Raw genomic sequence first — 24,602 nt, 5'->3', positions numbered from 1 at the left:
CAACAACAACAATAATAATTTATTTATACCCCGCCCATCTGACTGAGTTTCCCCAACCACTCTGGGTGGCTCCCAATCGAGTGTTAAAAACAATACAGCATTAAATATTAAAAACTTCCCTAAGTGATGTTTGCCACAAAGTTCAGTCTTGTATAGCTGTTTTACCTAAAAAATAAATAGCTAGTGCAGGGGGGATAGAAAAACTAGACCGTGACAGCGGCAGGAAGAGAGAGGGGCTTTAACTTTTGCCCCTGCCAGTCCCAGTTGAAACTGGGCCCCTCCTTGCAGGGTATAAAAGGTAAAGGTAAAGGTACCCCTGCCCGTACGGGCCAGTCGTGTCCGACTCTAGGGTTGTGCGCTCATCTCACTTAAGAGGCCGGGAGCCAGCGCTGTCCGCAGACACTTCCGGGTCACGTGGCTAGCGTGACGAAGCTGCTCTGGCGAGCCAGCACCAGCGCAGCACACGGAAACGCCGTTTACCTTCCCGCTATAAAGCGGTACCTATTTATCTACTTGCACTTAGGGGTGCATTCGAACTGCTAGGTGGGCAGGTGCTGGGACCGAAAGACGGGAGCTCACCCCGCCGCGGGGATTTGAACCGCCGACCATACGATCGGCAAGTCCTAGGCACTGAGGTTTTACCCACAGCGCCACCCGCGTCCCGCCTTGCAGGGTATACACAATGAGAATTTTTCTTCCATTGTGAACAGCAGGTGTGAGGTAGCTGTGTCTCATTCTAACAGGGACCATAGCAGGGTCAAAGAGTAAGTACCCTCCCTGTGTGCCATGGATGGACTCCAGCTCACCCAACAATTATACGAGTGCAAATTACATAGCATATGTCACCTCTAGTTTGGCCCTATGGAGGCAAAGAAGCAATAAACTCCTTGCTCACCTTCCCTCCTACCTCCTGCAGCCGGACTGATTCTAATCCCACCCCTCCACCACAACAGACAGGAAAGGAGAGTGGAAGCAGGATTAGCACCAGCGTCTAGCATTCTTGGGCGGCTGTCAGGGCCCCAAGACTGAGCAGTGTCAGGTGGTGGCTGCATCTAGCTTTTTAATTTCCCACAATACACTTGACCTAGCACCACTCTGGGGCATCGTAGAGAATTAAAAGGGTGGCTAGTCAAAGCCACCCAGCACTGCTTGGAATGCTAACACCACAGCCGAAATTTGAAACTAATACTCTATTCAATGAACTATGAAGCAACCAATACTGTGAAGTTGGAATTTACTCATTATCGTTCACAGTGAAAAATAACATTTCACACCAGTGATTCTCAACCTTTTGGGCAGCAATGAGTTCCCCCACCCCACCCTGGACTTTAAAACAGAACCCAGTTGTGTGCCACCCTCCTCTATGAGAAGAGATTCCTTCACTTTAAAAAACAACCCATAATTCTGAACAGCTATTGTTTGCCACTTTCAGTGGATTGAGGCTGTGATCCTAAACACACTTACTAGGGAGTAAGCCTCAGAGAGGAACAGTTTGGTATCTGGAAGTCAGATGATGAAACAACTAGGCATTTGCAATTGGTTACCTGTCCCATATTTAACAACTGTATAAAGCGTAACTTGAATAAACTAGGCACATATTCATACCTTCTGTATAAGGAGAAAATACTAAATAAGCCCAGGAAGAGTGCTCTTCTCCTGTGTCTGCTCTTACGCTCACATTATAAAGCTGAAAATAGTCTGTTATAGCTGATGAAAGGTCACATTCTGTGATTCTTACAGCCTGACACTCGGGAATAAGTGACCAGCTTTCAGCATTGCTCTCTTCACTGTCTGATTCACTGAAAGAAAAAAGCAAAGCAGTCCTCAGACATTATGGATCAGGAAGCATTCCTTACAGTATCTTTGTGTAAAATTCATTTCAATTTTGATCCACAGCACCCGGAATGCAAAAAAAAGGAAGCCGCATTTTTATTTTTCCAATTCATCAGTATCAGTCTTTTCGCTGTGTAGTTCTCAACATATACATAGGCCGAGCCATACACATATGCACCTGATTTTAGTTGTCCGCTCGTTCATGGATGGTATTCTCATTCCGTCCGTCCCCCGCCCCTGCCAATTTTAATAAATAATAATTTTGGCAGTAGTTAAGAGATGTTGCATTAATCCCATGTCTTCTATTAGTACAATTTCTTTAACATATCCAAATAGCAAAATTAGAGGATCTGTGGGTAAAGTAAAGCCAGTTATTGCTTCAATTTCCATTGCTATGTCTTTCTAGAATTTTCTAATTTTGGGATAGGTCCAAAATATATGCTACATCATAGCATTTGCAGTTTTACCCCTCCAACAGGCACAACTGGCTGTTCTGTCTATCTGGTGTCTTGTAAACATTTTCTTTGGGAGATACAGCAACTCATGGACTAGGACGGAACTCACATACTGAAGAAAAGCTCCAGCAACATTTCAAAAGTCTCTGTTATAAGTCGTTGATGTGAGTCACAGTACAACTGAGAACTTACCTTTGGTACTGAACTGAAAAGGTCCCATTGAGGCCACATGAATTATTCCAGAGCCATTTCAGAGTGATGTTCGTATCAACAATGAAAACTGTAACGTTCTGAGGTGGTTCCAAACATGTCAACCCTATGGATATTTTTGAAAAATGAAAAGAATTATGTCAAGGCTATAATAGACACAACTGCATGCAGTGTGCCATTAACCACCTTCTGCACTTTACTGCAGAACTTAGTAAGAGAGCAACAGGAAACAGACATGAAATGCAAGTAGGCAGATCATAAACATCTGCAGAAAAGGAAGTGAAATATGGATTCCCTTACCTTCTTTCAGAGTAACCCTGTGTTGAGGTGGCATAATATTGACAACATTTCTGATTCTTATGTTTTCTGGACAAGGTACTTTCTATTCATGTCTTCTGAGGAAGTAGTCAGCTTTTAATGTTTGCTCCAGCAAAAGTCATCAGAACAGTTTAAAGCACACCCATGCAAATGTGCACTTGCATTTTCAGCAGTATTGTGCAATTTGAAGCCTATTATTATTACATGTACAGCTTGGGAAACTAGGTCTTGTAGCTGATGCCTACAGAAAGTAGACTTTAGCTCTACTAAAGCCTCAGGCACTTTAAAGCATTATGCAGGATATCTGCAGGCCCTTTGTGGTCCCAACTACGAGACTTCAAAGCACCCAATCATCTGCCGTCATTGTGACATCAAGTGATTTACAGGTGGGAGGTCCCACCCATCTGTTCACTTTGGCCTGCACAGCTAGGACCAGATAATTACTGTATTTTTCGCTCTATAAGACGCACCAGACCATAAGACTCACCTACTTTTTGGAGGAGGAAAACAAGAAAAAAAATATTCTGAATCTCAGAAGCCAGAACAACAAGAGGGATTGCTGCGCAGCGATCCCTCTTGCTGTTCTGGCTTCTGGGATAGCTGCACAGCCTGCATACACTCCATAAGACGCACACACATTTCCCTTTACTTTTTAGGAGGGAAAAAGTGAGTCTTATAGAGCAAAAAATACAGTATTTGTCCACAGAGCACACAAAATTCCACAATTCTGGCATACCTTATTCCAAGAGATTTGTATGAAGAAAATATGTTATTTACAGTATTTGTTTTCTGACTCTTTCCTAATGATCTCTAACATGAAGCTCAGCTTTTTCACAGCAGCTGTACATTGAGTTAGCATTTCTATCACATTATCCACCACAACCTACAACATCCATTTCCTGGTCAGTCACTGGCCAGGTCTCATCAGTATATCTATGAAGCTGGATTTTTTTTTTTTTTTGTCCTAATATACATCACTTTTTACTTATTTGCACTGAACTGCATTTGTCATTCTAATTCCCATTCATCCAGACTGGAGAGATCTTTTTGGAGCTCTTTGCTATACACCTTTTTGTTTTAACCATCCTAAATCATTGGATATCATCAGCAAACTTGACCACCTTATTGCTCACCCCTAATTCCAGAGAAGAAAATAAGACTTTGAGTGAATTAGCTTCCCCATTAATATTTCCCCATTATTCCCCATTAAAGGGGAAATACACAAAGGATCTAATGAAACATTGGACTTCACTTATTTATGAAGTCCACATTTTTTTAAAAAAACAACACACCCAATATCCATGTATTTAAAAGAAAAAAATCAAAGAATAGGCCTAAAAGGGGACCAATGCCATCTAGTTTTACAGCTCTTGCTGGAAGTAGAACACCTAGATGCAAAAGGGGACAGGGCTTCTGCACCTTTAATAGCTGTGTGATTCTGCTGTTATAAAGTTAAATCAATACATTGAAAAAGAACTTTTCTTCCTGTGACCTCTTGTGATCCATAACTGCTGTGTCAGCTTTTACATAAGAGGTATTTCCCCAGACTTTTTTGTGCCACTTCAATAAGGGAAGTCCTTCTAAATCTTTCCAGTATTTAGCAATCTGAGTTCTTGCTGCCACTAATAAAAACCTGACAAGTTTCTCACAACATCTTGATTTTTTCCAGTGAACACATTTCAAAAAGCAAGTTCTCGTGTCTTTTGTAATGGTGTTCCATTTACCTCTGAGATCTCCCAGTCTTCCCACATATGGGTGAACAACTCCACTTTGCCACATGGTCTCCCACAGATTGATGAGGAGGTTTTAGATATACATGACAGTCTCAAAAATGTTAAATACAATTTTTGAACCATTTGGAAGGATGTTTCTCTGAACATGGTTGAGGTTGATCTATACAGGAATTTATCCCAGAGACAGAATGCTTTTCTATTGTTATATTCCAATCCTTTCCCCATAACATTCTAAAACTGTTTCCTGCTTCCGGCCAGCAGCTACTGCAAATCATCTCTGCAATTTACTACTACATCCACACCATACCCTGAAATACATCTGTACCCTCTCCCATTTATTGAAACAGAATCCTCTTTAGCCCTCCCGTCTAAATGTGCTAAGACAGAAGCAGGAACAGGCAGGGCAATCCTTGTTCCTTCTGGGAACACTGTGCAGCCTCCCTCAGACAAATAATGATCATGCATTGGTTGAATACTTTGGCTGGAACACACAGTATCTGTGGTTTACCCCTTTGGCATCCATTTGCTTCTTCATACAGTCAACCTGAACACCTACAGCTGTAATGTGAACTTCCTGGAAACATTTCCAATTCCAGTTAGGGCCATCTTAATAGGATAATTTGCATTGGGAAATTAGAGAGTGATCTAATCTAGCATTTTTATTTAACTTGCAATTAGTAAACAATGCCCAAAGTATTGAAACTGCCAAGTCTCCTTATTACATTTTCAGTTGGCATCCATTCATTGTTACTAAAGAGTTTATACAATTGGGGGAGGGGAATGCAAAAATAAAGCACTGGAAAATTGTTTGCTGCATATTACTGACCTGAAGAGCCCTTCAGTGATGGTTATAAGAAACAGACTGACATTATTTTACTGTATTTAAGCTAGCAACCCAAAGTACTGTTTAAAAGCTGTATTGCTCCTAATTGTCAAGCTTCCCTTACAGGATACCACAGATGAGGACATTATTGTACAATTTTACAGTTGGCCATGCCAATGCATAGAATGGCCTTCGCCAACTAGATGTTTTGGGCTACAATTGCCATCCGCTCCAGCCAACATGGTCAATGGTTAGGGACAGTGGGAGTTATAGTCCAAGACATGCAGAGGGCTCCTTGATCAAAGAAAGCTCAGTCCTGTCCTAACATGTTTTCTGGTCATTATATAGTGCCATCAGCATACATAAAGGTAAAGGTACCCCTTCCCGTACGGGCCAGTCTTGACAGACTCTAGGGTTGTGCGCCCATCTCACTCAAGAGGCCGGGGGCCAGCGCTGTCCGGAGACACTTCCGGGTCATGTGGCCAGCGTGACATCGCTGCTCTGGCGAGCCAGAGCCGCACACGGAAACGCCGTTTACCTTCCCGCTAGTAAGCGGTCCCTATTTATCTACTTGCACCCGGGGGTGCTTTCGAACTGCTAGGTTGGCAGGCGCTGGGACCGAACAACGGGAGCGCACCCCACCGCGGGGATTCGAACTGCCAACCTTTCGATCGGCAAGCCCTAGGCGCTGAGGCTTTTACCCACAGCGCCACCCGCGTCCCCTCATCAGCATACATAGCACCTTACAAAGTGTTGTAAGGAAAAACAGGCATCTCCCTGTTCCATGGAGCTTACAATTTAAACTAGACAAGAAGGGAAAACAACACCAGGAGGGTTGAGGGTAGAGAAGATTACGGTAATCAGTCAAATGCAGTTCCAACGCACTTAAAATTTGGGCTGCTTTGGAATTAGGATTAAGTGACTATAGCAAAGGATGTGTGAGTTTTGAGAAGAGCACTAAAGGTGAGAGATAGTATCACATATTTAGGGAGGGGCAGGTACACAAGTGCTATAGTATAGATACATAAGTATCTACAGAACAAGATATTACACACGTTTTAAAAAGCAGGATTCAAAGTTCTGCATGTTTTACATTATGGGTCCATACAACTTCCAAGATCAGAGGCAGCACACTAGTCACAGGAGAACACCAATGAGGGAGGTGTTCTGCCTGTAAGCATCCCATAGACATCAAGTTGGCCACAGTGGTAAGTAAGATGCTGTGCTAAATAGGCCTTGGGTCTGATCCAGCAAGGTTTTTCTTATGTACTCATCATAACAGGGTGCAATATCTATTCACAAAAACACACACATGAGGATAAAGTTCTAGGACTAAATATAGAGTGCTGTTTCCTTCATGCATGTTACTACTTCCAAGCAGCGCTTTTTTCTGGGGGGGTGCAGGGGTACACATACCCCTAAACATTTTGTGAATCTCAGTTTGGCCTCATTGAGGGGCAGTATTTCAATATGAGTAGGAAAACGAGAGTACCCCTAGAAAATTTTTAAAAGAAAAAATAAACACTGATTACAAGCCTTCACATCTTGCGCTTGTGGTAAAGGTCAAAACCCCGATAACTACAGCAAAGGGAAACATAACAGCAGGGTATGCCCATAGCTATCCATATTTTCAGCACCTATTTTATTTTGCTATTATTGTGCGTTTTTGCAAGCTACATGAAACACACCTCTTAACTTACCCACCCAAGCTACTTAACCCGTGCCCCCAGTATGATCCCACCAAGCAGCTGCCATTGGTTCATCTGGTATTGTCTGCTACACTGACCAGCACGCAGGTCAGCTCTCCGAGGTTTCGGGCAGCGTTTTCTCCCGGCCCTGCCTGGAGATTCCGGGAGCGGAGTTGAGGGGGACGGACGGACCTTCTGCATTCCAAGCAGGTGTTCTTCCACCGGGCCACAGCCCTTCCCCCAAAAGCCACCGCAGGCAAATCTACGAGCGCAAGCGAAGCGGAAAGCGAGCCCGATTCCTGGAAGCCCTGCATTATCAGCGCGTGCCAGGGCTCGGAGCGGAGAGAACTCGCGCCGCCTTTCCTGGAAGCGCGTCTTCCTATCCGGCAACGCGAGGCTGCACCAAAGCGAAAGCCCTCAGCTTCGCTGCCGACCCTCGCCCGCCCCAGGGATGAGGGTCACCCACGAGCAACGGGGAGCCCAGGTGAACCCCCGCGCCCACCCCAGTTCCTCTCGCTGAGAGGAGGAGAGAGGGAGAAAGAGAGAGACACACACACACACAGGCGCCCCGCCCTCCCGTCCTCAGTCCCGAGAAAAGGCGGGCTCGGCGGCGGTGCACAGACAGAGCAAGGCCCTGCAAACGCACCTGTGCAGAAAGGCGCCGCTCCCAGCGTTGCTACGGCTACAAGCAGAGCGCGCGCCGCCTTCATGGCGAGCCCGGGGCGAGCGAGACGTTCCAACTGCCGAGTGACGTTTCCGCCGCCGCCGCTTGCCCCAACGCCGGCCCCTACCACGTGATCGCGACACGGTCAACAACAAGGAGGTTCGCCCCGCGCGGAGCATGCGCAAGACGAGTTCGTAGAGATAAAACCCTGCAGAGCAGATCCCTCCTCGTTTTTGTGGGTTAGACGGAAGCTGGTTTGGGGGCTTTTGGAAGGGTGCAGGTGGGGGAGAAGGGAGGGGATATCATTAGGTTTAACTGCCTTGGACGCAGCAAAGGCGCGTTTCGTATGAGAGTGGGGTTCCCTTCGCAGAAAGGGAGCGGGGCTCGAATTTAAATGAAGTTCAATTCTTCAATTCAATTCAATTCTTATTAACCAAAAATCCTTCAGAAACACCACGAGAACTGTATAAACCAAACGTCCTCATTCAGTTGGAATACATTTGAAAGTTCTGTGAAAGTTCCTTTGAGACGAAAGCACCCCTAATGAGCGAGAAGTCGAAGGGCAAAGGAAGCCTGTGTTGGCATTTTTGGAAAAGAACTCATTGCATTGTGACCGGTACTGGTTTCAGACTTTGTTCCAGCCACCAAGTACTGGGGCTACAAAAATAGCAGCTACATAAGTAATGCACAAGTGTTCCAGGTAGCGGGAACTTTGAGCTCCCTCTAATATGTTCCATACATTTATATGGAAAAGCACTCTACAAATTTAAATAATAATAAAAATTATATATAATTCTGCTTCCCATGGGGAACAACACAGACATGAAACATGTTAAGAATTTTGGGGAGTTTCAAAGTATTTCCCCCAATAAGTTTTCTTGCACCAGTTGTCTTCGCCTGTCTATTCTGTGATGAAAGTACAATTGGAAAACAAATGCCATCTGCAGGTTTCTCAAGTTAGTCTCCAATACAGGCATAGCAAGCAGTTGATCTAATTTCAAAGGTCAATAGCAATACATACAAATATAAGTAGACAGTTAAATCTTCCTGCTAGATCAGAGCACTATATTGATTGTACTTTAATCATTAATATGAGTAAGGGTATGAATTGTTAAATTTGTTAGATTTGAGCATTGCATCCCAAATGTAACTATTAATCAGCTTCAGGAAGGATTGAGAGAGAACCTCTGAAAGGCTTCCATACATTTATTCAATCAAAATAGGTTCCATCATTAAAAATTGAAATATATGCCAAATACTTTAAAATAAATAAATGTCCTCTTCTGCACATTTGTCATAAAACATTGCTTTGTCTCTGAAGCAGTGTGCCTTTATTTCAGAACACTTATATGCATATAAGTGTTGTAATAAAACCTTGAGGTTATTTACAAAAAGAATAAAACAATAAAATTCTCAGTAAAAAGGCTTAAAACAACTATTTAAAATGGTAAAAAAACAATTAAGATCAAGCAGCTATGCCATACAAAGTGCCCTTCTACACAACCACTCATAAGTAAATTCTGCGAAGGTCAGTGGGGCTTACTCCCAGGTGCATAGTAAAGGTAAAGGTAAAGGGTCCGGTTGTGACCGACTCTGGGGTTGTGGCGCTCATCTCGCTTTATTGGCCGAGGGAGCCGGCGTACAGCTTCCGGGTCATGTGGCCAGCATGACTAAGCTGCTTCTGGCAAACCAGAGCAGTGCATGGAAATGCCGCTTATGTTCCTGCCAGAGTGGTACCTATTTATCTACTTGCACTTTGACGTGCTTTCGAACTGCTAGGTTGGCAGGAGCAGGAACCGAGCAACAGAAGCTCACCCCGCCACGGGGATTCGAACCACAATCTTCTGATTGGCAAGTCCTAGGCTCTGTGGTTTAACCCACAGCGCCACCCACATCCCACAGGTGCATAGTACTACAGTCTAAATAAATGGAGATTACTTCCGTGTATTGGAAAGAATCCAGTGGAAGTTCATAATGACTAAGGACTCGTCCACACTTCCACTTGTCCCATGTATAGAAAGCATGTGTCTGAGTGGTTTTCCACTTGTCCTGTGCTTTCTAGGCATGGATCCAAGTGATTTTGCCTTTGCTCCACTGCTTTTCTCTGAAAACCCTGCTCTTTCGTTCTAGATTGGAACAAATGTCAATCCAGAGAAAACCCAATTTGCTCCGATTCAGTAGTAAACAGAGGGGTTTCCCGGGGAAACCGGTAGGACAAGCAGAAGTATGAATGAGCCCTAGGTTCTACTGAAGAGGGATTTAGGCACATACGAGCTACACATATGAGAAACTGAGCCGCTGCACAGGTATCCCCAGGTTGAAAAGCCAAGCCCAGGAGCTATGTTTCCAGGGCTCAGCAATAGCCAAAAATCATCTTGTTCAGGGACATAGTGAGACAGGACAGTGGATAGTTGGCTGGCTTCAGCCTTCACTCCTCTCAGGCCCTGGCTTTGCACGCGCAACACTAATTGGTGTTCATTATATAGCTAACATTCAGAACATATGGAAACATGCTACTGTGAACATATGTATCTAGCTGGTGTGAAGACTGCAATCCCAACCCAACTCTATTTGTGCCTTTAAAAGATGCAATTGGATGCACCAGAATAAGGTTGGGAAAGCATCTTGCAATGCAAATCGCATTGAAAACAATGCTGTGTAGATAGATGCCAGCTATACAAGATGTACATCAGATTTATACCCAATCCAGCAAGTGAGATGCACATAGGAGTTTGCTTACAGGGATAGATGTTCTTACCTAGATCCTATGTATGATGGTGTTCTTGAATACAGACACAGTTTAAAGCAAATATGGATCAGAAAACATAATACTATGGGAGCATCATTTTTTTATAAATCCCAGTATGTTTCTCATAATGAATTTGAACTATTCTACACAATGCACAAATCCACTTGTAATAAAAGATTTGGAACTTCACAATTTTGATATGAGTGAACTTGTTTAACTAATACTTCATTGATAGTTTGTTCTAAAATTAAGGCTTCAATATATATAAAAATAAATCTTTAAAATAGATAATTTGTATTTACAAGATTCTTTAAAAATATATTATAACAGAATAAATATAGTTTTGAAAGATAATGTTCACAAAGTTAACAGTTTTAAATCTGTAATGTGCAAGGTGTTTGTTGCTTCCTTGAAAGTGCCACCAACTGCCTTCAAAACACACTTTCCACGTTTTTTTCTTCCACTTAAGAGTGTACTAGAGGCGTAAAATCTGAAACTTCTTTTGGCCTAAGGATTTCTTCATGAGAACCTTGGAGCAGCTGCTTTGCATTTCTCATTTGTTCCTCAGATTCATTATTGTTTTTTGACTCCTCTGAAAGGACAATTATCTTGTCATAGGACTGTTCTTCTCCTTGTGACTGAGATGCAAGAAACTGAGAACTGTAAAAAGGCTTGCTTAAAAACTGTGAGGGGAAAAAAGAGAAGAAAGATGAAGGAACTTGTTTTTTTCTAATCATTCCTGCTGCTTTTAAGAGACGCTTTAAACCAGGCATACAAATTTCCTATTTTCTGGTTGTCAGGAAAGACTAAAACATTAATCCAGGTGACTAACTGTCCATTACAATTCTAAGAATCTCAAAATCTCAATGCTTTTTCTTACCCTCAAGCTACAGATAGTGCCCTATAAACTATTATTTTTGAGGTGTCAGCATCATGGAAGAAATTCTTAAACTGAAGTACAGTGGGCAAACAAATAATAGGTATTATTCATCCATATGTGGAAGAGGATCTGAATGGAGCTCAATGGAGCCATTGGAGTCCCATTCCCCACTGGCTCCCAGCCGTATGCATACAGTCAAAGTGCACTGTTCAGTCATATCTGAAATGAGCAGCTTCTTTGTGCCTCACAAAGAGCAATTTGGTGAGATAATGGTACGTTTTGACACTGTAGAGAACTTCGGTGAGTGTCACCATCTGATGGGACATTCAGAAGAAAGGATTATGATACACCAATGGAGGAAAAATGACCACATTATTGCAGCTTTCCCGTGATTTTTTTAAAAATTGGGCTTAAACAAACCGAAACTATAGAGGGTTGTACTTATATTTACATATCTTGGATCTCCATGGAGAATAATTGGTTAATGGATGGATTGAGTTTTTAAATTAGTTTTAGCAACAGATTCTTAAGTAAACTGTAAAGTACAAATGAACAAACCTCTATGAAATGTTGTGGTAAATAATACGAAGGTAAGAAGATGTATTTGGCCCATTGATAAACATGTAAAATCATAAAGCAGATGAAAGGTAACAAAGCCAACACTGATAGCAGGATAATAGTCAGCTGCACTGTATTTATACCTGCATGGGGGGGGGGGGGAAGAAACTGTTAATTCATTTTGGAGTATATCATAGAGGTACATATTCTCCAACCCCTCACTTTCCTGTTTCAAAATTTAAATACTTCATAAGACATTCCACAATAACAAAATTACAACTAATACAATATTTATATTTGTTGATACGGGCACAGAAGAAATGAAAATAAAATTTGGTCTGTTGTAAGCTTGTCTCATTTTAGCCAGCCATTTTCAGATGTAGAGTTCTTCTGTTCTATATAATAATTTTTTGTGCCTTCAAATCAAAGTCTGAAAGGCCTGACATGTTATAGGACATAGACCATGGGTAAAGTCCTTATGCACGTAAGCTTTTCATGTGCACCTGGACAAACTTAAATGCAGTTACCAAGTGTGCTGGGTGGTCCATTCAACTGCTGACAGCATGAGGACACCTGCATGTTAACATTCCACTGGCATGTGAATGGGCATATGCATTAAGAACACAAGAGTCTAGATCAGCTCAGTGGGCATCTAGTCCTGCAAACTGTTCTCATAGTGGCGAACCAGATGCCTATGGGAAGCCTGAAAGCAGGACATGAGCCCAACAGCATTCTTCCCACTTTTGATCCCCAGCAGCTGGCATTCAGAGATATACTGCCGGACACTGGAGAAAGAACATAACCGCTGTGTCTAGTAGCCATTAAGTGTATTCAAACATGACTTGGTCAAAATCTCAGATTCACAAGTGCTGACCCTATGGCCCAAATCAGACCTTTGTTTTTGCTTCAATAGGAAGATGCCCTAGTTCTTCCTAGTTTGGATGTGCTTAATAATACCAAGGAGCACAAAACTGAAGTATTAAAACCAAGATTCTTAGCTCATGCTCACTTACTTGAGTGTAAATGACATGAAATTCAGAAGGATTTATTTGTGAGTGACCGACCATGCATAGGACTAGCTTATATGTTTTATATAAATCTAAGCACAAATCAGTGAGGTTTCACTTTAATTCAATCAATAAGTGGGGTGTGGGGTGGAGAAAGAGTACAGACTTTAAAAATGTCCTTTATGAATAGGTATTCAATCCATTAAATATTACCATTGTCAGTTGTAGTGATACATAAAGCGTTACTCCAGTCCCCATTTTTATTTAATTCAACAATAAATGCTTGAGCCTGAAGGCAATATGTTGTCCCAGGATCCAGATCAGGCAATGTTTTAGAAGACTGTGTTATATTCACATATCTAACCTAGTATGAAAGTAGGAAATTGACAAATGAGAATCTTAACAGCACAATCCTATCCTCCTTTCTAGATCCTGCCCTTAACCTTAAATCAGAAGGCTATGCTTGGAAAGCTAGCTGGAGCCTACTGGGCTCTGACCCACTTCCTACAAAACCTCTTATTGTTTTGTGCCACAGCTTAAGGTTTCTGTACATCAAAAAACATATGGCAAAGGATGCTGTCCCTTTTCAACCCTTCCCAGTGATGAAAGAATAAGGTGCTAAATCCTTATCTTAGAGAGGCCTGATTCTCCCATCCTACAAATCACTCATTACAAATCGCTACCAGCAGCACACTTCTGTACCAGTAATAGAATGCTAGTAGAAGAGAATAGACTCCTACTGGAAAACTTATTTAGAAACTAATGTAGCCTGGTTTACCCTGTCAGTAGTATCTAATGATCAAGTTTAAGTTTTTGAGACTCAGAACTCACTAAAGCTTTCCTGTACTTGTTTATGTAGCAACATATTTAATCACCATAACAGAGACACACTACCTGTTCACCATCATAATCTTTCTTCCAAATTCGCATCTTGTAAGCCACAAAACCATGGCCATAAAAATGTTTTATGGAATATTTGCCACCATCTCTAGAAACAAGTGGGTCTGTGATTTGTACAATCAAGACCCCGGGTGTTGTAGCTTCAGCTTGTACAGCAGGTGGTTCAATGATTGCTAAATGAAGTGGAGGAAAACAAAAGTTAACAAATTTGTTTGTTTTTACTTTGCTCTTAGATCCATTTAAATATGCAGTACACCATATAAGAAGTTTGCTTTTTTTCACATGAGAAAGCACGAGAAAGCATTTTACCGTATATAGAATGAAACACTAGGGAAGACTAAGGATGAGGGCAGGAAGTGGCACCTGAATAGTTGTGGCACCATAAGAACACTATGTTATTTCTGCTTTTGCTAAGAACAAAAGCAGGAGTATGGAATGTTTTCACTGCCTCATCTTTTCAACATCTTTTGAGGTTACATCGTCTCTGTTGAACAGATGGATGCAGGTTCAGTTTGTTAAACATGAATAAGAATGGTGCTTAATTTTGAGGGACTGATAGTTTATGCATTAATCGACTGTGCTTTACCAAAATGCCTCTAGTTATAAGGAGCTTCATTGCTATGACTACTGAACCAAATTTCTATGTCCATGACTGAGAACAGGTTTCCTGTGGATTTTCCCAGGAAAGGTCTGGGATCATAGTCTACATATGTTTTTTGAAGCTTTATGACAGAGTATAATCAAGCACATCATATTTCTCATTATATCATAAATGACCTACACTTCCTCTCAAAGCACCTCAGCTACCTCTAGTTGTTTCTTAATAGATGCCTTGCGAATCGATTACCAAGAAATAATGCCCGCAACTACTTTTTGGATTCAGAAATTAAGAAATAAAATATATACAGGCCCACTTATTCTCTGGCTCCAATAGCATTTGAATGGTTTCAGAAGTATTTATTTTGGTTATAAAAAGGTCCAAATGCGTGTCACATTTTATGCACACCGACAAGCTAACCATCATAATATTCCAAAACTGCAATTAGTAACACTAGCTTGAGAGACAGAATGTGAAAATGACTGTGGGGCCATGTCCGCACCCCAACCCTCCAGTATTTTGACATAGCTATTTTAACTTAGCTTTCACAAGCCTTTCTCAGTGCATTGTTCAAACACAGCAGGGAAATACCCTGCTTTTTTTATTCAGAGCGTGGGTGTAGGAAGGGGAGTGCCTTCAGGGTGAGATCTATAGAGAAAGTTTGCAGATAGCATACAACTGTTTAAGTGGACAAATAAATGGGATCAAAGTATAAATCCTTTGGGAACACCAATTGGGAACCAGTGGTTGTGGGCTTATAAAACTAGCTGCTGAAAGAGTACTTTGGATGAAGTAATCCAGGTAAGTCAGATAAATGGAAACTAAAATGAAAAGTGAAACTATTCCAAAGGGCACAACAAGCCAAAGAGGCCCACAGGAAGCTGTACAAGCAAAGGAGCGGAATGCTAGCAGTGTGCCAAATCAGAGCAAAGGTTGTCCTTGGGAAACTCTCATAGTCTATGAAAAACACAGACATTTTACTAAGTTGAACATGGTCTTGGAACTTATGCACAGTATCCAACATAAGCTGAGTCCACCGAGCATACTTAGGTAGATATCACCCTGTGCCTTTTTCTTTGCTCTAATTGGTCTTAACTAACCCATCACCATGCTGTTGTTCTAAAGAAACCATATTGTTAAGCCAGACAACACAACCTTTAAAAATAATATTCCAGTGAACTTGAATCTTCACTTACTGTCACTGAATGGTGTGAAGGTGATGTTTACCCAGTTTGATCGCTCCTCCTCAACTTCAGTTCTAACTCTTACAATGTAACTACCATGTATAGGGATACTTGAAATATTGCACTTTGTGACGTCAGTTCTTTGGCATAAATCAGTGAACCCATTTCCATATCTGTAAAAATGGAAAGAAAACCAATGTGTTATTGAGGAAAGAATAGCTCTCTCTCTCTCTAATTTCAGGCAACAATTCATTTTCAATTCTTACTCGTGTATAATCAATGCATCATTGGAAACATCTATCATGTGGTATCCTTGGGCATCTCCCAGTGCCCTTACAGAGCCCAGTAGCGATGACTGCTCTGGAGGCCCTTATCTCCCCACTCCCAGGCTAGCCTCCACAGTGCTGAGTGGCTGCATCAAGCTATCCTTTAATTCCCCCCTGCCCCAGCATCTCTGGCACACAGTGAGAAATCAATAGGGTGCCTAGACCTAGCCATAGCACACTTTTTAAAGTGCTGCCTCTACAGCAGTCACCAGGGACCAGTGATAGAGAAAGGTGCCCAACACAGGAAACTTTGGCCAAGGGCTCCACAAACCTGGAGCTGACCCTGGCACCTTCCTTTTGCCCTCCCTTGCACCAAAGCATCCATAACAGGGGGAGGGGTGGCTGTGGAAGTCTCCACAACTACAAGAAGGGGGTCTCTGGGGAGGGGAGGGGAGCTAGCTGTTGACAAAGAAGATTTGCTTTATTCTATGGCCTCTGGGATGCCCTTCCATAGATCATATGATTGTGCCCTTAAAATAAACTATCAAAATTATAAGCCGTTTCACTCACACATACACTTTATACTGAACTGTGTAAGTCATGCTTCCTTTGTGAAAATTAGGTGGATCCCACTGGAGAAAAGTGTCGAACATAACTGAATGAAGTCTTACATTCTGAGGTTCTGGTACCATCCCATGCACTGTAAATACAAACATGATATGCTGTTTAAATACCGGTATGTAGCCTTGAATTTCTGTCACTGGTTGGGAAAATGTATTTAAACAATTGAGGATATAAATGTGGTTAATTCTTTCCTCCTACGCTTTTTAAAAAATACTGTTTTTATTTATTTTCATGGTACAGAAGATAAATACTGAGAAAACAATTGTTACAACAGTAAACAACAAGTAACTTGTCCTGATAAAATTACAGACTTTTATCATGCCATGTGTTAAAGTTTCGTTTGATTACTCTAAGAGATCACCCCACATTTCCCCATGAGTGCTGGGTGGATTCCTGCCACAGTCTGAACAACTGATGTATTCAACAAACGCTTGCCATATGTTATAAAAGGAATATGGATTGTGTTTGCTCTTTGCCACTCTCACCTGGCACGTTAGTTTCTCAGCCAATGCTATTGACCATAGTCTGTTATACCAAGAATCAATGTTTTCATCACCGGTTTTCCAACATCTGGCTATCTCCATAAGAGCAGCAGTCAAAAGAAAGACTAAGAGGTGAGCTTTAGAATAATCATGAGCAGACGGGATCCTAAGCCCAAGTAGTGCTAGTGCAGGGGGCATTTCAATTGTTTTGCTGTATACCAAGCTTATTAATCCTCCTACTCTTAAAGCACTCTTCCCCAACCTGGTGCCCTCCAGATGTTTGGACTACAGCTCTCATCAGTTCCAGCCAGCAAGGGTTGCTAGGGTTGTAGTCTAAAACATCTGGTGGGCACCACGTTGGCAAAGGCTGTTCTAAATCGTCACCATCCATTTGTCATTGTTGCTACTTCTTTATTAAGATACAACCTCATCTGTATCACCTCACCTGCTGTGTTATTTTTGGTTCTGAGATTTACAGCATGATAAATTTATTCCGAAAATGAAGGTATGGAAGGAAGGTCATATTTAAATCAGAGAAGGATTGAAGGAAGATGGAAGAAAACACAGGGATATGTAATAAGGAATATTGAAAGATGGAAGAAAGCATCATATCAAGGTAATATTGTAATATATCAAAGTAATTTGATATATTACAATAATATTGTAATATATATTGTAATATATCAAAGTAATATTGTAATATTACTGAATACAAAACACAGAGCAGCCAGGCCTGCCATTTGGCAGAGGGAAGCAAGAAGCAGGATACTCATAAGAGACCAATGGATCGTGGCATGTATGTTACAGGAAAATGGAATTTGGTTAAATATTAGGAAATCTTTTTTCACTATGAAAGTGGTCTACAAAAGACTTCAACTGGAGGTTATCCAGAAAGGGCTGAACAAACATCTCTTTGTGAAACTTTAGCATTTTTCTTAGAGTCAAGGGCTGCATAGATGGCTGAAGGGTGACTTGTAACTCCCTTTTACGATTTATGAGCTGATTTTTGTCAATACTTGCTGAAACTTTTGTTTTTTAACTAGAAGGCAGAAAACAGAGGGTTTTTTTAAAAAAGTAAAATACAAGAATATATGGTAAAATATGTTGTGAAATAGTTCAATTGCAGTCTGAAAATGCATTTGATCAGCAGTGAATTTTCAGTATCAGTTTACTCAATCTTGTAAAATACCATGATTGTTCAAGTGCTATGACTCGAGAATGAATCATATTATATTACACCCATCAGTTAGTTCATGGTGCATGGCTGTCCTTCCCTGTTCTTTGTACGTTTTTCAACTTATCTTAGTTGCTACAAAACAAACTAGAAAATGTTCCATTATTTTCAGAGTGGATAAAAATGATCTTCAAAAGGTATTTTAATGTTGATCTCATTATTTCAGCTCTTGGATTCATTGCCTATAACAACTGCAGGTCATTACAATATAGCAAAAGAAATATATCTACTACCCTGATCTTATGAGGCAATTTCACTTTCCTCCTTATATCTTTCTGATCAGTACCATTAAGTGTGGCATAAACCAGGGCTGGAGTACCTTTTTAAAGTCTGAGGGCTACACTCCCCTTCTGGGCAGCCTCCCAGGGGCCACATGCCATTGGTGGGCATGGCCAGAGGCAAAAGTGAACAGAGCATGAATGGGATTCTTCCTTTGTACAGTAGTCAAGTTTCTACACACACACCCCCTTAGCTACCCTCCATCCAGCCGAGCAAGAAACATTGCCACAACCTAGTAGTTTGGCATTTTTAAGTTAGCCTCTGGAAACCTGGTGACTGGACTATAACTTACAGCTGTGCTGGTTGGGGGGCAGATGGGTGTTGTAATCCAAGATATATGAAGGCTGGTGAAGGCTGAAATTCCATGTATTTCAGCAGGATTTAAATGCACAAAATGTACCAACTACATTACCTTTCCAGTGCAAGGCCACTTTTAGTAAGTACTGTGAATTAACAATACAGAGCATTATACAATATTTTTGTTCACAGTGGTTTAATTACTGGGTAAAAGCAATTGCAATATATTCTTGGTAATGTACACAAGAATGTGAGATTCAAAGATGTTTGGCTCTAGAAGCTTCCATATGAAAGAACTTTCTACAACTATGAATGCAAGATACAGAATGGACTATGCTATGCCACTACCTGCATAGAATAAAGAGATCCAAACTCATCTGTTTTGCCTTACAAGTGGGAATGGAATCAAGAGTCAGCATTGTCTGGCAACTGCTGAGGCTCACACTCTAGCAGGGAGCCCCTTGTCAAGCATCACAGTCTCCCTGGTTCTCTTCCTTGCTGTTGCTGCCTATCCTCATGCCCTCCCCAAGCACCGACTGAATGAGAAGAAACCGCTGCCTCCATTCATCTTTCACTCTTCCACTGGGCTGACTGGTTAGACTGACTGGTTGGACACAGAGGAAGACAACAGATGACTGGGCAGTGGCAAGTAGGAGGTATGCCCATTTAAATCTGTATACCACTCTTTGTCCTAAGATCTCAAGGCGGTTCACAGCATAAAAATACAAAATACATAATAAAAACACGAACGAAAACAAACCAAACCAGTAACCCCCATCTCCCTTCAAAAAAACCCTATGAAACCCTGGAGCCAGCAATGTTTTCAACATGACTTTCAGTAGCATGCAGCTATAATGAAGTTAGGTGCTTGCCAGTTTACACACTGGGCTATGAAAAAATGAGCAGTCCTAATCTCACTCCAGCCTTTGATTTGTTAACATAAGAACTGTCTTCTTGGATCAGACAGGGAGTTGATCATTCCGTCTCCAGCTGCGGACAAGAAGATGCCTCTGAGAACCTTATAATCAGAGCATGATCGAAGTATCAATCCTCTTTCAATCCTTTACACAGGCATTCCTGACTTCACTGAGACTTCAGTGACTTCACTGAGAAGAACCATGACTGGATTTGTTCTCCATGAATTTGTTTAATCACTTTGTAAACAGCATCTATCCGCCTATTATAGGAAAATTTCGCAACTATCAATCAGGGTGTGTGTAGTCAAATTTTGTTATCTATGAGAAATGGATGGTTGCATCAGAACTAATAACCCTAAGATTAAAAAAAAGAAATATGGCTATGTAGCCCATAAGAAAAATTCCAAAATCTATTTTAGGGCAACATCTTTATTAAGCCAGTCAAACTATCACAAGATAGTGTGCCAATGTTCAGATTTTCTAGAACTCTTCATCCAGACTATAGCAAAAAAAGGAAGTGTGGGTTCATGCAGGTGCATAAAAGATGGGGAGAAACCAAAAATTAACCCAATTAAAACCTGAGGTACCAAGCCCATGTACTACCTGAATCTTGATTGTATAAAGGAAGTCAGTACTGTGTGCAATCTCACATGTTCTACACAACTTCTATATGACTATATTGTCCCAAATAGTGCAATGAGAAAATACGTTCTAATTACTGACGCTGCTGTTCAGTTATGAGCTGTACACCTACAGTTATATTGGTAATTAAAAAAGACATTTGGTTTTAGTAACATTTCTATGAAAGCATCAATCACAGCTTTCTATTGCTTAAAGTCTTGGTGTTCTTTCACATATTTTAGTGTGTTTCCTTCTAGTTTCATCAGATAAACTGAACTATGGCTTGGATCCAGACTTGCATTAATGGTGGTATGCCACTTCAGCAAAAGGGAATTCCCCAAAAGGGATGTCTATTTTACTACCTGTAAAGGTAAAGGTACCCCTGCCCGTACAGGCTAGTCTTGCCAGACTCTAGGGTTGTGCGCTCATCTCACCCTAAAGGCCGGGAGCCAGCGCTGTCCGAAGACACTTCCGGGTCACATGGCCAGCATGCCAAGCTGCATCTGGCGAGCCAGCGCAGCACACGGAACGCCGTTTACCTTCCCGCTGATAAGCGGTCCCTATTTATCTACTTGCACCCGAGGTTGCTTTCGAACTGCTAGGTTGTCAGGCGCTGGGACCGAACGACGGGAGCGCACCCCGCCGCGGGGATTCGAACCTGTATTTCCCTAAGAACTTAATCTGCTGAGTCAGGCCATCTAATCCACAGCATCCTGTTCCCACAGCAGCCAACCAGATGTGTGGTAAGCCTGCAAGTAGTTGGACATGAGTACAACAGCACTCAGACCACCTGTAATCCCCAGGAACTGACATTCAGAGGCATGGTGAACCCAGTGCCATCCAATAACAGACGAAGCATGGCTGAGTAAGGCAATGAGGCGGCACTTTCTTGAGGAGCAGCCACCAACTGTTTTGCTTTGCTTGCTCACTGTGAATGACACCGGTGAGCTCAATCCTTCCTGCTGTGTTACCCAAAGAGAGAGGATGTGTGATCAGGAAGAGACTTCCAGTCGGAAAGAATAGGTAAGGCATCAGAGGAAGTGTTGATTGCAAGTGAAAGAGGAACACTGAATAAATATGTGTAGGCAGCAGCTACTCCAGAAAAGAGGACTACTTGATCACCTGCCCTCTCTCACTGAGCAACAAGAGGATGGAGAAGGGGACTGGGCTCCTAGGCCCAGTGCCTGTTCTTGCACCACTAACATGGAGAGCACAGGGAAGCCAGCAGACATGAGATTTCCACAACCAACCAGCTGCACTGCTGGGGGGGGGGGGCAAGCAACTGGGCAGAGGTAGCTATTTGCACTCTCTTTAGGCAGCTCCATGCACCTCATCCTCACTGCTGCTGTGTCCAAAGAGGATGAGCAAGAGATGGGATTGAGTAGTAACTTGTCTTGTTTGCTAGCTTCCTTCCCTACAAAGCGGCACAGCTCAAAGGAGAAAAAACTGGGAGGGTGAGTGTGTACTCCAGGGGGCTTCATGGCTGTGTGCGTTTCCCCTCACCTGCATCATTCTAGCTTCCAGTGCAGGTCAAAGGAAGTGAGGAGAGAGTCATATTTACTGCTCGATTGCACCAGCAACAACTGCTGGTGAACTGCTTTTTCTTCAAACGTACAGTGTTAGTGTCAAACACGTTTCTTTAAAATTGTGTTTAATGTAAGGCACAGTGTGACCTAAAAACTGATTTAAGTTTCACGAAAGCTACAGCTGTTCCATCCAACTATGACAGGCACAGGAGTTTCTATAGGGTGTGTCTGGTCACCGTCTAAGCCGAGTGGGTTGATTTAGATCAATTATTTAGATCTCTAAGGGGGCAGGGAGAGGAGAGAGACCAATTTAAATCAGTTTCCCATTGATACTTCTTTATATGTTTCCTAAACAACGGTGCCAATCTGACTTCTAAACCATGTTAATTCACAGCTGCTTGTAAAAAAAGCCAACAAAAGTTACTGACATGCAAACTACCTTGTTGAGAGCTGGCAGGGCAGGGATATAAAACTGCATTCCTATGCTGGGCATGGAAGAGGACTCCCTCCTCCAGCTGTCTATTTGGTTTATTTGCCAAGCACAAAGGAGGAACAGAGCAACCTGTCCAGCAAGTCCACTTGCCTGAATGAAATGCCTGGTCACTTATGGCAACCAACGCAAAAGTGAAAAAGATCATTATTACACTTTTGTTTCATTATTGCAACCAGAGCCTATGTCTTTCGCTTTGGAGGACTGGTATGAATGAACTTAAATCATAGTTAAACTATGGTTTAAATGGGAATGCACTGCATACATATTGGTGCACACAGCTGAAACTGCTGGTGCTTCACTCCTCTCCTGCTCCTGATGAGCTTCCAGGAAACAAGTTGTGGTCTAACTTAGCATTGCTTCCAAATCCAGGCTCATTGTTTGTTTAAAAAAAAAATGAGTCAAGAACAAACCTTGGCTATGGTTCATGGGAAAGAAACAAACCAGAACCTGAGTTCAGGTGCAACGCTATGCCAGACTATGGCTTAGTTCTCAGCAGCAGCAAGACCCACAGAAGAAGCGCCCTGTGCAAAAACACCCCTATGTGTTTCTGAGGCTCCGTGTATACACACCGTCAGCCATGTGCATCAACATGTGTGCACAGCAGGCTACAACAACAAACCATTGCCTGGGAGCCTCCAATCTGCCTTTGATCTCATCCCCACCCACCTTTTTCTGTTCTAACAGTACAAATTCTACAAACACCTTCCATATCTCCTCAGAATCATTTCTCCTGCATGTTCCCTGTCTTACCTTAAAGGCACTTGTTAATTTATCATTAACATACCATTACACCTCCTTATACCATACTAATATACCTCTTTATACCATTACAGTGGTACCTCTGCGGATGGGATCCGTTCCGGAGGTCCGGTTGGATCCCAAGGTTTCCGCAACCTGTGGATCGCTTCTGCGAATGCAAGCTCCGCAAAACCCAGAAAAATACTTCAGGGTTTGCCACATTCGCAACCTAAAGTTTATGTAAACAGAGGGTTACGTAACGCGAGGTACTAATGTATTCCATTTTATATTCTGCTTGCCCCTTACACTTCCTAGCTATAATAATTTGTGCTGCTGTCAATAAATTTGTGAGCAAGTGCTTCATAGCCTGCGAACCTTCCACCCCATCGTAAGTAATGCTACCTCTGCACTTTCGGTCACTTTTAACCCAGTGATAACCCTGTTATCTCCTTAAACACCCTTTGCCCCCCAAAAATGTACATATTTACACCCCCACTACATGTGGACATAATTCCCAGTTTCCTGGCATCCCCTCCCATATAACATCGAATATTCCTTGTTTATTTGATTTAATTTGACCCGTGTTGAATACCTTCTCCAAACTAATTTATGATAATTTTCTTTTATTCCTATAGACAACATTTTCAACATACTTTCACCCATATTTTCCTCCAGCTTTGACTATCTACCCTGTCATCTCCTTTCCCCACACCCCTTTTAATTGATCTTCTTGATCCTTCTACTAATATTTTATAAATCTCACTGGTTCCCTCGCCCCCGCCTTCTGATGACTCCGGGCTTGCCATAGGTCCGGAAAATCCCCGATGGCGAAACAGCTCAAGTACTTTAAAATCTGGGTTTGTTCCCAAACAATTTGGGTGGTTTCCTAAAAAAAACCCTCAACAACTTTGCGGCTGTGTCAGGAATTTTACTTTTCGAAATATAGCAACCCCCGATGGCTCCTGGTGGAGGGCAGCAGCCGGACACGTGCGCGGGAGGCGCAGAGAAATCTCGTTCAAATTCCGAGGGAAAACAGCAGCTTCTGGCCGGCCGCTCCCAGAAGTAACCCCGGGAAGCCCTGGACAAGAGGAGCCCCCCTTTCCTTACCTGACCAGAAGAGGCAGCTGCAAATGAGGCAGGGCCAGCCTCGTGGGTCCATCTCCCACGAAGGCTCGCTTCCCGAGGGGGCAGTCGATGCCCCCCAGAACTCGCCTGGGCGGACTCCTCCGTAAGGCTCTCCCGGAGCGGCTCAGTCACGTCCGGGCGCCTCCTCCTCCGACCTCTCCCTTCTCCTTTCTGCGCTTGGCTCCCCTCATAGCGCCCAAACCGCGTGGCCTCAGCCCAGCGCGGCCACTTCCTCGCGCTCGCTGTCTGGAAGCAGCCCAGGTGAACCTCGCTCCCCGGACGAAACACACGGGAACTCCCGCCTCCCGACGCTGCCCTGGGAGGCGGGAGGCAGCAACGGAGCCGCGCCCTCAGCGCCCCTGGCGAGCCAACAGCGCCCAGCAAACATCGCAGGTGCTGC

The 24,602-nt window shown here is 42.6% G+C and overlaps 2 protein-coding genes across 3 annotated transcripts in view; both read right to left on the bottom strand.

The window, feature by feature from the left end:
• The window catches only part of IFNAR1 (interferon alpha and beta receptor subunit 1), a 20,928-nt gene extending 13,054 nt beyond the window's left edge, over window positions 1-7,874 (bottom strand). Inside the window, exons 1-3 of the mRNA XM_083439056.1 lie at window positions 7,707-7,874; window positions 2,481-2,604; window positions 1,579-1,799 (exon numbers count right to left, since the gene is read on the bottom strand). Of these exons, the coding sequence (XP_083295182.1) occupies window positions 1,579-1,799; window positions 2,481-2,604; window positions 7,707-7,770 (409 nt within the window). The 5' untranslated portion in view covers window positions 7,771-7,874. The remainder of the gene's footprint in view (window positions 1-1,578; window positions 1,800-2,480; window positions 2,605-7,706) is intronic.
• Window positions 7,875-8,912: 1,038 nt separating this feature from the next.
• IL10RB (interleukin 10 receptor subunit beta) lies at window positions 8,913-24,579 on the bottom strand. Of its 2 annotated transcripts, none has more exons than XM_083438632.1 (7): window positions 24,185-24,579; window positions 16,437-16,566; window positions 15,613-15,773; window positions 13,813-13,991; window positions 13,132-13,282; window positions 11,912-12,054; window positions 8,913-11,156 (listed from the first exon to the last, which is right to left on the bottom strand). In XM_083438632.1, the coding sequence occupies exons 1-7, from the start codon at window positions 24,234-24,236 to the stop codon at window positions 10,938-10,940; spliced, it is 1,035 nt and encodes a 344-aa protein (XP_083294758.1). In that variant the 5' UTR covers window positions 24,237-24,579; the 3' UTR covers window positions 8,913-10,937. The 2 variants fall into 2 exon arrangements, with proteins under 2 accessions (XP_083294758.1, XP_083294759.1); XM_083438633.1 differs by having other exon boundaries at window positions 16,443-16,566.
• Between the last annotated feature and the right edge of the window lie 23 nt (window positions 24,580-24,602).

This window comes from Podarcis tiliguerta, assembly GCF_965153285.1.
Source record: "Podarcis tiliguerta genome assembly, chromosome: 4".
Taxonomy (NCBI): domain Eukaryota; kingdom Metazoa; phylum Chordata; class Lepidosauria; order Squamata; family Lacertidae; genus Podarcis; species Podarcis tiliguerta.
Note: the sequence above shows the minus strand (reverse complement) of the source record. Positions and strands in the feature narration are given on the sequence as shown.